A 15,816-nucleotide genomic window follows, 5' to 3' on the forward strand; every position below is an offset into this window, starting at 1 on the left:
ACCAAACGACTACAAAATATTCGATTTTGCAGCATGATTTCCATGTTCGTTGATGGTAAGTATCACGTAGTTGGATAATTTGCACTATAAAAAATGGAGATGTGCCACCATTTTGTGGTATTGAAACAACGATCCAACAGAGTCCAAACGAAGCGGATTTAAAAATTATAGGTCACCGCATGGTTTTCAAGAATGTGAAAACCCCATACTTTATACTCAGGTGTAAAAGGCGCCGACGTAACAAAATGTGAAACAATTCAAACGAAAAAAACAACAGCCTGTCAGTAATTTATGACAAAACAATTAACGAAAAACATATTTGACAGACAGCAACCCATGACAACCACTGAATAACAGACGACTGACTTTAGACAGGCACCTAGAGAATGTGGCGAGTTTAAACATGTCTGTGAGCTCGCAACCCTCCCCTAACCTGGACAGCAGTGATTTAGCACAATAGAACAAACTATGAAAATCAGTTGCAAACGGCATTACTCATTTTATCGACACGATACAGTACATATGAAATAGAAGATGTGGTATAATTATTAATGAGACAACTCTTAACAACAGACCACATGACATAGAAGTTAACAACTATAGGTCACCGTACAGTCTTCATATATGTTTAAATATGTTTCAATTTATCAAATACAAAATCATTATTAGAACCGATATATATTTGAATACATGTAACGACCAATCGAAGTAAATTATATAATATAATTATTGAAAATAGAGAAAAAAAAATAGTATACCAGTAGTTAAAAAAAATAACACTTGATGAATTTGATGCGGCCGAAACACTTTCCTGGATTAACATCGGGAACGCTCAAAACTCAAAAAATTGAAAGTCAAAGATGTACACATATTTGAATACTTCAGATGCTATACATGAATAAACGGTCCTAAAAAGAATAGCCACATACACCTTAGGACCAACTTATCATATTGTATTCAAATGAATGATAGAGTTAATGAAACATTACTGTAATATTTTATTAGTCCACAACTAACTTGTAAAGTGTATAATTATTATGAACCAGGTCAAAAAAATAATAAGCATGACTGGCAATGGTCAACTGAATCGTTTGTATATATGGTTTTAATTTAGTTTAAATCAATTCCCTATCATTGTGATACTGGGCGATTAAATATAAACTTGAATTGCATTTTAATACATATTTACAACAAACATGTGACTATTTCTTTATTTTGATTTATGTTAAAAAGAATGTTCCAAATACAAAATCTTTTAGTCTTGCCGCGAATTATATGGACACATGATGTCTGCATTATACGTCTGTTGGTGTAGTTCAAATATATTGTACATACCATTATTATTTTTTTTTTATGAAATATTTTTAAGGTTAAACGATCCTACGTGTATTTAACAACGTGAACAATATCCGACATATGTTCCTATTTTCCGGTTTTCCTTCTGTTTTGAAAAATGATTGATAATAACTAATCGCCAAACACTTGACTATATCCGATCAACTTGGCTTGACAGATTTTCACTAAATATTTTACTTGCAAATAGGATGTGTAACGTCTAGTTGGGGTAAACATGGATAGGCTGTTTTCTGTTTTGGTTGTAACGGGTCTTTTATTATACTGCGTAGAAGAGGGCGTCAGCGGTAAGCTTTTCGATTTTGCATGACCTTAAACGAATTTAAGTTAACATTTTACCAAAAAAAAACATAATTGTGCAGTTTTTGAATGAAAATCTTAATTGCTCTTATGCCTATTTACATCTCTGCAGTAGGCCCGTCTTAAATGAATTGTCTTCGACCATGGACAACAATCTAAACGCAACTTATTTCGAAGTCTACAAATAAACTAAAAACCTTTTCATAAGAATGTATATCGAATGTTATTTTGAATTTTCCAGTATGCAGCCAACAAATAAACTCATCATTAGGAACAATTCAGCCACCTAAAGATCGAAGGAATATAAATTGTACATATGTGATAAATTCCCCTTCAGGAGATCCAGTCATATTAAGGTTTCTTAACATCAACATTCAAAAAACACCAGGATGTGTAAAGGATTATATAGAGGTAAAATATCTTCAGTTTGTCTTTTTGTAAGAGTGACTATTTATTAGGAAGATATTATGTAAAAACAAACATGTTACAAGGAAAACTATACTACGCACGGGATACAACTATGATTATAATGCGTCATTGTGAAAGAAGAATGATAAGCAGTTGCACGCCTCTGTTTTAACCATGAATCATATAACATAATTTGCAATAGATTTAAAGAGGCTCCCTGACAGATTTGCACACTTTTGCAAGCATATAAAATTTAATAGGACTCGGTGACTTCAGACAAATCTCTTCGCGATCTTAACGATACTTTTTAAGGATAAGGGAGAAAATTGTATATCAAGATATTTCCAAGATCGTTCTCTTTCCCATCATTTCGCATAAAGCGTGATGTGAGTGCCACGCTATATGTACGTTAAAGAACCCTTGCAAACACTCTCCGATGACAATTCAAATTTCCCGCCCTACATCCCCGTCGACCTATCTCGCTGACGCTACTTATTGTATTAATTGTTAATCCAGCCATTTATAAAAGGGGGGTTCCAACCCAGGATAAAGGGAGGGGGTCCAACAATATGTCCCCATTCAAAAGCATTGATCGTCAAACAAAAGGGGGTTCCAACCCCCGGAAACCCCCTCCTGGATCCGCCACTGTAATTTGTTCTTGTATATATTTGAATAAGAAGATAAAGGTTATTAAAAACAAAGTTTGTTCAATATAACATTTTTTTTTAATCCGGAGATCCATATAAATAGCACTAAAATTTTACTGCAATATGATAGACGATTGGATGATGTCTGCCGTCTATTTCACGGTTGGAATCATTTTTCTTTTCTTTTTTTTTTTTTACATTTTACTACTTTTGCATTTGAATAGATATTTGAAGTACTGCCATCGTCCGTTATTCGTTAATAAGATTGATGTGACCTTACTAACAGTACATATTTTAAAAGCTTATTGATATATTAACAACAGTATGGACATTTCGCTAGCATTCTCTAATAAATTAATAATGTTTAAATTGTCCAGTTAACACATGAGGGTATGGATGGGGGTCCTTTATTTTTGTATTCTTTAATTTTTTTTACGCTATTTTTCTCTATTCTTTATACTTTTTGCCCATTATTCTCTATTCTTTATATTTTAGCACCTCATTATTCTCTATTCTTTATTTTTTTTTGGATCCATTTTTCCCTATTCTTTATAATTTTGCACATTATTCTCTATTCTGTGAAACCCCATCCACACCCTCACACATGACGTCTTCATCAACGTCGAATATAAGGTTTATAGTTGGTCGTGACTTCAAACAATTCATGATTATTTCAACGTCGTTCAACGTCTTCTTTTGATATTTTAAAATGGTAGATTTTTAAAAACGACGACGACGAATAGACGAAAACAATTGAAGAATTTAATTTTCTTATACTTTTCTAACGCATGCATAACGATCATAATTCAAACACAAAAAAATCCAATCAAACTTTCCTACCCCAACTCCTAATTTCCTCTTCTACTACCCCCCCCCCCCCCCCACCTTTTTTTTTTACCCCCACTTCCCTCCCCCTTACTCCGGATCCCTGAAGAAAATCGGTAAAAAAAATATTTCCAGCATATCCCTATTTTCACTCCACCTCTTCCCCTGACTCCCGCATTCCGCCACCTCATTCCCATGTTCCCATACCCCTGTCCACCCCTCGTATCTAGGTGAACTAACATTGGACTAAAAACGTAACAAATAGGTTACGAACGAAAACACAACACTGTGTACGTTTATCCAAATAAAAGTGGGTTGGACCATACAATTTTGTAAACATAATTACAAGCCAGTACAAGTAGAACGCAAGTTTAATCAAACTACAGAATGAGCAACTTTAACCTCACTGCAATCTGTCTACAAACTAAATAAACAAAACGTGTCGGGCAACCCACGAATATTAAGTGAGGAAAAAAGAACTTATTGAAACTACAACAAACGTCACGAAACAGTATTTGCTGGAAAAAAATAGTATTCATCGAATCCTTCAAAAGTCATTATTACTTAATTTTTAATGCAAATACTAGTATTGAAAAATGACATAACAATCCTCTTCACACGTGTGTCTTCTAGTATATCAGGAATATTATCCTAGCCATTCGCTTGACCTTTATCTATGTTACTCATTTGACCTGTATTTATGTAATTTATTTGGCCTGTGTCTATGTTATGAATTATTTACTTTTCTTTAAGGTTAAAGATGATACAGAAGACACATATAAGCCAGTAAGAATTTGTGGAAATTCTATCCCAAGACCTATTTTTGCAGTCTCAGGAGTTTTGACACTTACATTAGTATCCAAAGCGCCTGTCGACTCTAACACATTTAAGGCAGAGTTTTACAGTAAGTACAAATATCAGAAGAATTTATAATGATCAACGTAGTACAACAATATGGAAAGTCTACTAATCATTTCTAGATGATGGAATGCGAATTCCTTTAACAAATAGGAACCGTATTAAACATGCAGTGAGGTGAGAGATTTTGCTCCGTGTTGAAGGCCTCATTGTGACTTTGAGATGAGGAACAGCAATACAAGCGCTGTTATTTTGCTTTTTGTGGTTTTTTGCTGTGCATGTACCGATTTTGTGTCATGGATGGATATCCCATCTCCTTTCTGTTCTATTATATGCTCAGTTGGTTAAGTCACGGGGATCTTCATACAAGAACGCATGACAACTGAATAGGTAACTTTTACTTTCCTTTTGTGAATATTCCGCTTATTGGTTGGTTAATATTACTTTGCTTGTTTTTATAGAGTATAAATTTCTGATCTGGTAAGATATGATCGGGATATAAGGTTCCAATGAACTTTCTCTGGATTTATCTCAAACTAGAGGCCCTAAAGAGTCTGTGTCGCTCACCTTGGTTTATTTGCATATTCAACAAAGGACACTCTCCAACATTGTAGACGAGAATATAATTAATGACAAAAATCTGTTTTGTTGATCTTGTATTGCTGATCATTTAGTCTGTTTAGTTTCTCTCTATCTTCTTCAGTTTTTTGCTCAGAACACAAAACAGGGTAAAAAGAAAATCCTCATTTAAGGACAATCACTCCTTTAAAGAGTGACAGTCTACTAACTATATTGGAAAAATTTTACTTGTTAATAGATCTTGCCTTGCTGATCATTTTTGTGATTTAAAGGGTCTATCTATCTATTAAAATTTTTATCATATCCTATCAGACAAAATGCTAAAAAAATGGTAAAAATTGTCATTAGACGGCAATAACTCCAATAAGGAGTCGTCAGACGATTTCCTCCATATTTTCTTAATTGTAGATCTTGTCTTGTTGATCATTTTTGCTTATTTAAGTTTCTATCTATTTATTATAATTTTTAAGATAAAAGGCAAAAACGCAAAAAATTGGTAAAAATCATCATCAATGGGCAATAACTCTGTAAGGAATCGACTGACGATTTCGACCATGACTCTTATCTGTATATCTTGTCTTGCTGATCATTTTTGAAATTTTAAGTTTCTCTCTATCTATTTTAGTTTTCAAGAAGGCAAAAATGAAAAAAAATGGTAAAATTTGTCATTTAAGGGCAATAACTCCTATAAGAAGTCGTCTGACAGTTTTGAACAATTGGTAGACTAGAGCTCAACATTATGAACATTTTTGCCCTTGTCAGATTTTCTCTATATATAACGGTTTTCAAAATAATAGACAAAACTTGCATTTAACCCTATGTTCTATTTTTAGCCATGTCGGCCAACTTTGGACACAATTTTTAAATTAGATACCCAAATAATGATTGTGGCCAAGTTTTGTTAAATTTGGCCCAGTAGTTTCAGAGAAGATTTTTGTAAAAGTTAACAGACGACGGACGACGGACGCCAAGTGATGAGAAAAGCTCACTTGGGCCTTCGGTCCCGGTGAGCTAGTAAAAAGGTTTATTGTAGAACTATGATTCATCTTACACAGTAAGAGTTGTATTCTTTTTAATATAAAAAGCATAAGACTTTAAAGCTTGACGATCTCTAATTCCATTACGAACTCTTGATATAGTGTATTGATGCCGACTGCACCCTTTGTTATTCGATTATTTTATCAATTGATACAATGTGTATTTTCTTGTATTTTGTAAGTGGCGTTGGTTGAAATTGTTTGTATTATTTCTGGTTTATTTTGCCGAAGTTATACATAACTTACCTAGTGGAAGTTGTTACTTACTTAAAACGTTGAAGATGTCTTAAATTTACCATAATCTCGTTACTATTTTAATCTGTCGTCGTTCTGAAATTCCATGTTAAAGTTCTTTTTCACAGTTTATATTATTTTCAATAACCACGTTGATCTTATATATGTAGGCTGTTCGGATTGTATAAAGAGGATCAACAGTACAGATCAACAATTAGATTATGTCTCTGATCCCAACAGAGACCCGTCAATCACAGATTTTGTTTATCTTATTGAAAATGATCGTCCAGTTATACTGAAGTTCACATCTATTAACTTGGACGAAAGTAAAGGATGTACATTTGAATATGTTCAGGTATGTGTAAAGTTCATAATTTTACAATTATCTAACTTAATCCAAAATATTATCAAACAAAACCAAAAAGCTTTCATTGACTATAAATATACTGGTACAAATAGCTTTGTTAATTTCGATTGAAGCGGATATCTATATGATATCTAATTTCTAACCTGATATTTTTCAAGTTCCAAGAAGAAAAGGTGTATCGCTTGTGTCATACATATGTAATAATCCGTTTTTGGATACATGGATAAAATTCTTCATCCCGGTAACCCGGATGAAAGGTACCAAATAGACTTTGACAAAAAGAAATTGCGAACTAACAACATTTTCCAAACATCCTAAAAAACAAACTAAGACATGAATAACTATCAAACAGAATTGAAGATAAAGCCATCAAGAGTAATTCCAAGTAACGGCCAGCATATTCTGACACACAAACCAAGAGTAATTCCACGGCCAGCATATTCTGACACACAAACCAGGAGTAATTCCACGTAACGGCCAGCATATTCTGACACACAAATCAAGAGTAATTCCACGTAACGGCAAGCATATTCTGACACACAAATCAAGAGTAATTCCACGTAACGGCCAGCTTATTCTAACACACAAATCAAGAGTAATTCCACGTAACGGCCAGCATATTCTAACACACAAATCAAGAGTAATTCCACGTAACGGCCAGCATATTCTGACACATAAATCAAGAGTAATTCCACGTAACGGCCAGCTTATTCTGACACACTAATCAAGAGTAATTCCACGGCCAGCATATTCTGACACACAAACCAGGAGTAATTCCACGTAACGGCCAGCATATTCTGACACACAAATCAAGAGTAATTCTACGTAACGGCCAGCATATTCTAACACACAAATCAAGAGTAATTACACGTAACGGCCAGCATATTCTGACATACAAATCAAGAGTAATTCCACATAACGGCCAACATATTCTGACACACAAATCAAGAGTTATTCCACGTAACGGCCAGCATATTCTGACACACAAATCAAGAGTAATTCCACGTAACGGCCAGCATATTCTGACACACAAATCAAGAGTAATTCCACGTAACGGCCAGCATATTCTGACACACAAATCAAGAGTAATTCCACGTAACGGCCAGCATATTCTGACACATAAATCAAGAGTAATTCCACGTAACGGCATGCTTATTCTGACACACTATTTAAGAGTAATTCTACGTAACGACCAGCATATTCTGCCACATAAACACTGAATTTATCGTGGACCTTAAGTTTTAACTTCCGTTTGCCTTCTTATTAGTTGATAAATCTTTCGCTTTAACATTTTTTTTTTCTATCTCTTTTTGAAACAGATCAAACAAGGAACTAGTTATAACTCTCCGGAAGTAGGCACATACTGTGGGCAAGACATACCAAAACCTATTGTTCTAACTCCAGGACAATTTTCTGTCGTATATCACACAGAAGAACCTTACGGAAATCATGGATTTACTGCTTATTTCTACGAAGGTATTATATTGTTTTACTGTTACTGTAATAAGTTAACACCTATTGCAATTTCATTTGCAGATTTAGTTTTAGTCTATTTTGAAATAATGCTCTTGTCCTCTAAAAAATACTGAAGGTTGAAGTCTCAATAATGTAAAGGTTGTCAAGTCCGCGGACAATTCAGAATGTGAAATATGGTATACACTTGTCTTTTATTAAAGATATTTGTTTCTCTCTAGATGTTCCTTGGCTAATTGTGTTTAATGGTAGCTTTCTGAATGAACAGGCGTATATCCAAAATGTCTTTTAAATCAGTGTAAGAGTATATTGTTGTCAATTTTGTGTTTTCTTTTTAAATTTAAAATAGAATTAAAACAAATACCGAGATTTATTCATCTGAAAATCATCACTACATGTTATTTATCTAGAGAATAGTACGCAATCCTTACCAATTCCTAGTCAAGTTCTGGAAGGAAAGGGAAAATATGTCGAAGAAACAACATCAAGGACAGGTATGTGAACTATAACACTAAAAACGTATGCTACCAATGCTACAGTAAAAAACGTATGATACCGATGTTACAGTAAAAAACGTATGATGCCGATTTTACAGTAAAAAAACGTATGATACCGATGTCACAGTAAAAAACGTATGAAAACGGTATCACAGTAAAATAACATAACGTGCCGATGTTACAGTTAAACATGTATGATGCCGATGTAACAGTAAAAAACGTATGATGCAGATGTAACAGTAAAAAACGTATGATACCGATGTAACAGTAAAAAACGTATGATACCGATGTAACAGTAAAAAACGTATGATGCCGATGTTACAGTAAAAAATGTTTGATACCGATGTTACAGTAAAAAAAAATGTATGATACCGATGCTACACTAAAAAACATATGATACCGATGGTACATGCAGTAAAAAAAACGTATGAATCCGATGTCACAGTAAAAAAACGTATGATATTGATGTTAAAGTAAAAAAAAACGTATGATACCGATGTTACAGTTAAAAACGTTTGATACCAAAAACGTATGATACCGATGTAACAGTAAAAAACCTATGATACCGATGTTACAGTAAAAAACCTATGATACCGATGTTACAGTAAAAAAAGATATGATACCGATGTTACAGTAAAAAAACATATGATACCGATGTTACAGTAAAAAAACGTATGATACCGATGTTACAGTAAAAAAACATATGATACCGATGTTACAGTTAAAATACGTACGATACCGATGTTACAGTTAAAATACGTATGATACCGATGTTACACGAGTTTCCAGAATAACCTTTTCGTTTGAATTGTTTTACATTTAGTCTTTTGTGGCTTTTTAATAGCTTGCTGTGCGGTATAGGTTTTGCTCATTGTTGAAGGTTTATATATGTTCACATTCATTCTATTGTCGTTAGAAATCTGAGCACGTGAGTTAATGTGTTATATTCTTTTTCAGCTATCTATGTGATAAGTACAGTTGGATTTTGTATTGCAACTGTCTTTGTAGTCAACGGATTAATCATTTGGAAAAGGTATTTACTGTTATTGCAAATATCAACCAATACGCTAAATTCACATTTATATAACAAACATACAAAAAGTATGAGCATATTTTGTTTGCTTCAATGTTAAAATGTATCTTTGTTTATGTGTTATTTGAAATTTAAGGACCTATCTTTGTTCAAAACATGTTTTAATCTAATTTCAGTAAACACATACAATATCTAATTAATAAACAACTTATTACCGTGTTTTTTTGTTCTCGTGCAACACTTTTAATGTAACACTTATAGGACGTTTTTCTATTCAATAGAAGAAGCAGGCAAAAGAAAAATAAAGTAGAAACTGGTCTTGACAAGTATGCCACATTACAGAAGAAAGAACAAAATCCACCAGACGATTATCAGAACGAAAATATAAACATAATTTACAACCCAAACTATGTCGTAGCAGGCAGTCCGGATCCTTGCGTTATAACAAAAATTGAAAACGTTGACAGTTCTACCCCTAGTATCCTTGACGACGACAGTATATCACCCGCTGATCTTCAAACTGTTAAGAATAGTGGGGATGCCGACATAGACTACGCTTTAGAAGAAGGCTCGTACTATGTTTTAAATATCTCATCCAAAAATAAAGCTTTAACATCTGGCAAAATGGGTGACAAAAACGAGCGCAAAACATCACGTGAATATGCAGACGTTGGATTTGAGGATGATTCTCGTTTGCATTCCACGGATACATCTGATAAAATATTTGAAGGAGTTACATTGAAGATAAGTGATGTTCATCACAACCTATAAGATAAAACAATAAATACAAACTCTTCTCATGTATATTTTGTGTGCTTACGCTTCAAAGCTATTGAAAATCTTGGTATTGTGAGTTTCCTTCAGAAGTAATTAAACAATGTCTTTTTGATACTTCTTTAAACAAGGGTCATAAAATACAAAATAAGCAGACAGTGAACAAATGTTTGCTAAGATAATTTCTTGATCAGACAAAAAAATGGAGTCTGTCATGTCTTGAGCCTGGAATAGAAACATCATATCATCATAGTGATAGTGCTGTCTATGGCTCATAGTCTGATGTCATAGTGCTTTAAGTTGGATCACTTTCTGCAAGGTCTGTTAGAGTCTTAATTATAATCCATGATATTTTGTGGAAATACATTCATTGGAATGACTGGTAGAGAAGCAGAATTTGTACTATTTAATTTCTATTAAATATTCAGCAATGCAGAAATACAATCATGGATGCGCAAGAACACTAACCAAAGAATTTGTAAAGTTTTCATAAAAAAAACTTTTCAGCGGTTTGAAAAAAAGTTGAATAGACAAATATCATTGTACAGCGAGACCCTAGATTTGTCCGGGTTTTGGATTAACTTTTGGTCTTCTTCAAAGTGTATATTAAGTTTTTGAATTTCTAATATGACATTAGTTGTGGAAATGGGCACCTGGTGTAGTATATTGATACCGTTGAGGTAATTACAACAAGAAAAGGGGTAAAAACTGTTTCACGATACAGGGTCTTAACTTGACTTTTAATACTTTAATTCAGTCTGATGCAGAAACAAATTGTAGAATGCACAACTTCAATACATATAGAAAAAAAAGTCATATAGTTATACTGAAATCCATTCTCGCGATTGTGTCGATTGAAAATTGTATATAACGGACAAACGAATAATGTTTAACCAAAGATTATATTTTTAAATAGTTCTTTAAACAATATGCATTGGTTTTCATCGTGTCGAGGTGAATTTCTCTGATGATGGACAAACACATTTAGAAGGAAACGCATTGGGGAAGGATAAACATATCCTGCTACGAATGTTGCTACCTTTATATTGGTCGGAAAGAAGTCATCAAAAAGCAAATAATATGTGATGTCCGATAAGTACGGATATCATTAGAGAAATATTGATACAATCATTTAAGTAAAGTTAGTCTTTTAGGTTAAGTATTAAATGGTTTATAGCATTTTTAACCGATCTCTACTGATGACCCCAACTATCATGAATATAAATTTTGCTCTGACTTAGAAGTTAATGGACCAGTTAAGTATAAGTCAATCTAATTGACAATAAACTCGTCAAAGATACTACTAGTAGGCTTAAAATTTTGTACACCAGATGCACGTTTCGTCTAGAAAAGACTCATCAGTGACGCTCGAATCAAAAAGTTAAAAAGGCCAAATAAAGTAAGAAGTTGAAAAGCAACTAAAAAGTGAAAATAGAAGTATTTGAAACGCAAATTCCGTGCACAAGACGCGTAACTATATTACTATTCATCAAAGTCATATTAATAATAATACCAGTCTCTTAAATCGGTGTGATTTCTAATACAAAATTGCGATTTTTCTTTCCTAAAACACATATTTTCTGTCATTCTGTGTATTTTGAATCACATTTCTTTTTAATCTTTTGATACATTCTTTGTAAATGGCAATCATAAATAAATGTATTATTTCCTTAAAAGGTAGGGCGAAAATGCCATGTTTTTGTTTCCCTCACAAAGTCAAAATCAGAATGTTGTTGAAATCTATTAAAGATATGAATAAACTGAAGAGCAGACGAATACGTCAACAGGACGGCAAACACAGAACAAAAGTAACCAAAAGAAATGTAGAGAGCAAAATACAGTCTTTCACAGTAGACAGGTGTCTATTTAGAGTATAGATATAATATGCTTTACATATTTTTCAACAATTTAACATCTCTTTATACAAATTAAGCAATATATCAAATTATACGAAGGTTTGGACTGGAGAATGAGGACTGTCATTTGAACAAGGGTGTTACATAGGGGTCGGAATTCAACTCTGCAACATTCCATCTACAAACTTGTAGTTTTATTTTATTTGTACTTCTGTGAGCCAATCTTATTTGATAATTATATGTGCTAATATTTGTATGCTTATGTGTACTTTCTTTGATGGAACTTAGCTTAATGTGATGTGTTGTATATATTTTATAGTGTGTTGTAAGTTTTCTTAAGCTCATGTTTCATTTGTTAATTGAACATGCATGTGCCGACACTTTACAATACCGCGTCTTTTTCATACATGGACACTTTCAAACCGTTAGTTGTACATATGTGACAACTCTAAATAAAGTTTACTTACTTGCTTACTTACATAGTTCTTTAACTTGTCGAGAGAGTAAACACTCTTCAAATACGTGGCATCGGAATAATTCACCATCATATGTTGGTGTTTGAACAATAAGGGAGCTACCATTTTATTTTTATGGGGGGAGGGGGGTTTATTCTGACTTTTTTTTTTTTTTGCCAATTTGCTCATCCTGCTTTTTTTTCTCAAAACTCCTGTCCTGCTTTTTTTTCAAATTTCATCGTAGCCCCCCCCCCCCCCCCCCCCCCCTAAAAATCAAATGGTAGCTCCCTAATCTCCAAATCTAAGAATTATTGTAATCACATTAACGGTACCCATTTTTCTGCACCAGATGCGCATTTCGACAATAAATGAAAATCCAAAGGTTATTAAAAACAAGAGTGCACACGCTAAAATGTCTAGCCTGTTTCCTTGCTATTTATTTCATGTAGAAAGTCTTAAAGATAAAGGTTTTACTACAAGTATCACAAAAACTTAACATTTTTAAATATCAATGGCAATGCAGTCAAGGTCAGATAATCCTGTCAGACAGACAGACAGACAGTACAGTACACCTTACAATTATTATTCAATATACCAAATATAGTTGACATATTGTTTATGGTAATTGAAAAACAGACCAAAACACAAAAACTTAACATTGACCAATGAACCATGAAAATGATGTCAAGGTCAGATGAAACCTACCAGACAGACGTGTACACCTTACAATAATTCCCTACACCAAATATAGTTGACCTACTGCTTATAGTATTTGAAAAAGACCAAAAACACAAAAATTTAACATTGACCAATGAACCATGAAAATGAGGTCAAGGTTTGATTATACCTGCCAGACAGACATGTACACCTTACAATCATTCCCTACACCAAATATAGTTGACCTACTGCATATAGTATTTGAAAAAAGACCAAAACACAAAAACATAACATTGGCCAATGAACGATGAAAATGAGGTCAAGGTCAGATGAAACCTGCCGGACAGACATGTACACCTTCCATTCATTCCATACACCAAGTATAATTGACCTACTGCGTATAGCATTTGAAAAACAGACCAAAACACAAAAACTTAACATTGACCAATGAACCATGAAAATGAGGTCAAGGTCAGATGAAACCTGCCAGACTGACATGTACCCATTACAATCATTCCATACACCTAATAAAGTTGACCTACTGCTTATAGTATTTGAAAAACTGACCAAATCACAAAAAACATAACATTGACCAATGGACGATGAAAATGAGGTTAAGGTCAGATGAAATCTGCCGGACAAACATGTACACCTTACAAGAATTCCCTACACCAAATTAGTTGACCTACTGCTTATAGTATTTGGAAAAAAAAACCCACAAAAACACAAAAACTTAACTTTGACCAATGAACCATGAAAATGAGGTCAAGGTCAGATGAAACCTGCCAGACTGACATGTACCCATTGCAATTATTCCATACAACACATATAGTTGACCTACTGCTTATAGTATTTGAGAAAAGAACCTTATCACGTAACTTTAACCTTGATCACTGATCCATGAAATTAGGTCGAGGTCAGGTGAACCCTGTCTGGCTGACATGTAGACGTTGCAAGGAACCCATATACGAAATATAGTTATCCTATTACTCATAATAAGTGAGAAATTCACATGACAAAAACACTATAATTTTTTTTTCAAGCAGTCGCTGAACCATGAAAATGAGGTCAAGGACAATGGACATATGACAGACGAAAACTTCTTAACATAAGGTATCTGCATACAAGATATGAAGCATCCAGGTCTTCTACCTTCTGAAATATAAAGATTCATACAAATAGCTTACGCCGCTGTCGCCGCTGCCGGATCTTGCATACTGCGAATTTCGTTGAAGGCGAGACAAAAATGAAGATCTGTTTAACTAAAGGACAAAAAGGTATAGCCAAAATTGGGGAAGGAATCAGAGCTTTGCATGAGGGAGATATATATTCCTTAACTTAAAATAATTTCTCCAAAAAAGAATTCTTGTAACTGTAAATGCTCCAAATTACCGAGCCCCCAAAAAATGTCAATAAATTAAACAGGCATCAAAAGGTTTAACTGGGGTATAGAAATAGGGTCAGTCTGTTTGGCTGTGCATAATGAGGGTCACGTTCACTGTAGATTAAAGAACCCATGCAACGACTCTCTGAAATGTCAGTACGTGGCCTGTTTCAAGGCAAAATGTCTGTCACCTTTACAACATACCATTATTTCAATAGGTATTTGAAATTCCTGCTTTTTATCCCGTCCACCCTATTGATTTATTTAGTTTATTTGTTCTCATGTTAAAGTGTATGTAATACTTACTGCTAGACATTTGGCGAACAAAAAACAATTAATCATCACGTAATTCTCCAAATGACAAACCTTTAGATATAACATAAGACATTCATTGAAGACAGGAACATGAATATATGCAAGGTTTAAATTAATTTATTTAGATTTCTACCTTTCTGTCATCGTTAAAAAAACTTTTATGAAGATTTGGTTATTGTTGGCCGGTGTAGTTTGCTTGGGAGTCAATATTTTGGGAAATTCCGGATATATTTCCAGTAAATCATGTGGTTCCCAATAAAATTTTCTAAATTGAAAGGGTTGCACAAATTCACATATAATGAATTGGGAGTCTGTAATTCAGTGGTTGTCCTTCGTTGCTCTATGTCATATTCGTTTTTGGTTTATTTTTTTGTACATTAATCAGGCTGTTGGTTTTCACTTTTGAATTGTTTTACATTATGTCATTTTCCGGCTGTTTATAGCTTACTATACATATGGGTCTTCATAGCTTTTGATTTTGTCAGTTTTTATGGACTTCCCCTTTTTGGGGGTTTGCCTTGGAGTTCTGTATTTTTGTTGTACTTTTTTGCCACAGGCACATGTCTCTGAAAATTTCCTATATACCTCAACAAAAATGTTATATTAAGGTAAATAGGAAAACATTTTTCAGAGACAAGTGTCTGTGTTTTTGCTCATTGTTGAAAGCCATGCAATGACCTATGGTTGCATACATCTATTTATTATGTCTCTGGTGGATAGTTGTCTCATTGGCAATCATACCAAATCTTTTTTATGTATATATT

At 33.6% G+C, this 15,816-nt stretch overlaps 1 protein-coding gene across 1 annotated transcript; it reads left to right on the top strand.

Moving 5' to 3' along the window:
* The first annotated feature begins 1,475 nt into the window (after positions 1-1,475).
* On the top strand, positions 1,476-12,715 carry LOC127707688 (cubilin-like). The gene is made up of 8 exons (XM_052212352.1): positions 1,476-1,640; positions 1,895-2,064; positions 4,287-4,437; positions 6,412-6,596; positions 7,928-8,084; positions 8,492-8,575; positions 9,536-9,611; positions 9,893-12,715. Exons 1-8 carry the CDS (start codon positions 1,571-1,573, stop codon positions 10,380-10,382), a joined length of 1,383 nt encoding a protein of 460 aa, XP_052068312.1. The 5' UTR covers positions 1,476-1,570; the 3' UTR covers positions 10,383-12,715.
* Positions 12,716-15,816: the final 3,101 nt, after the last annotated feature.

Source organism: Mytilus californianus, unplaced genomic scaffold, assembly GCF_021869535.1.
Source record: "Mytilus californianus isolate M0D057914Y unplaced genomic scaffold, xbMytCali1.0.p SCAF_7, whole genome shotgun sequence".
Taxonomy (NCBI): domain Eukaryota; kingdom Metazoa; phylum Mollusca; class Bivalvia; order Mytilida; family Mytilidae; genus Mytilus; species Mytilus californianus.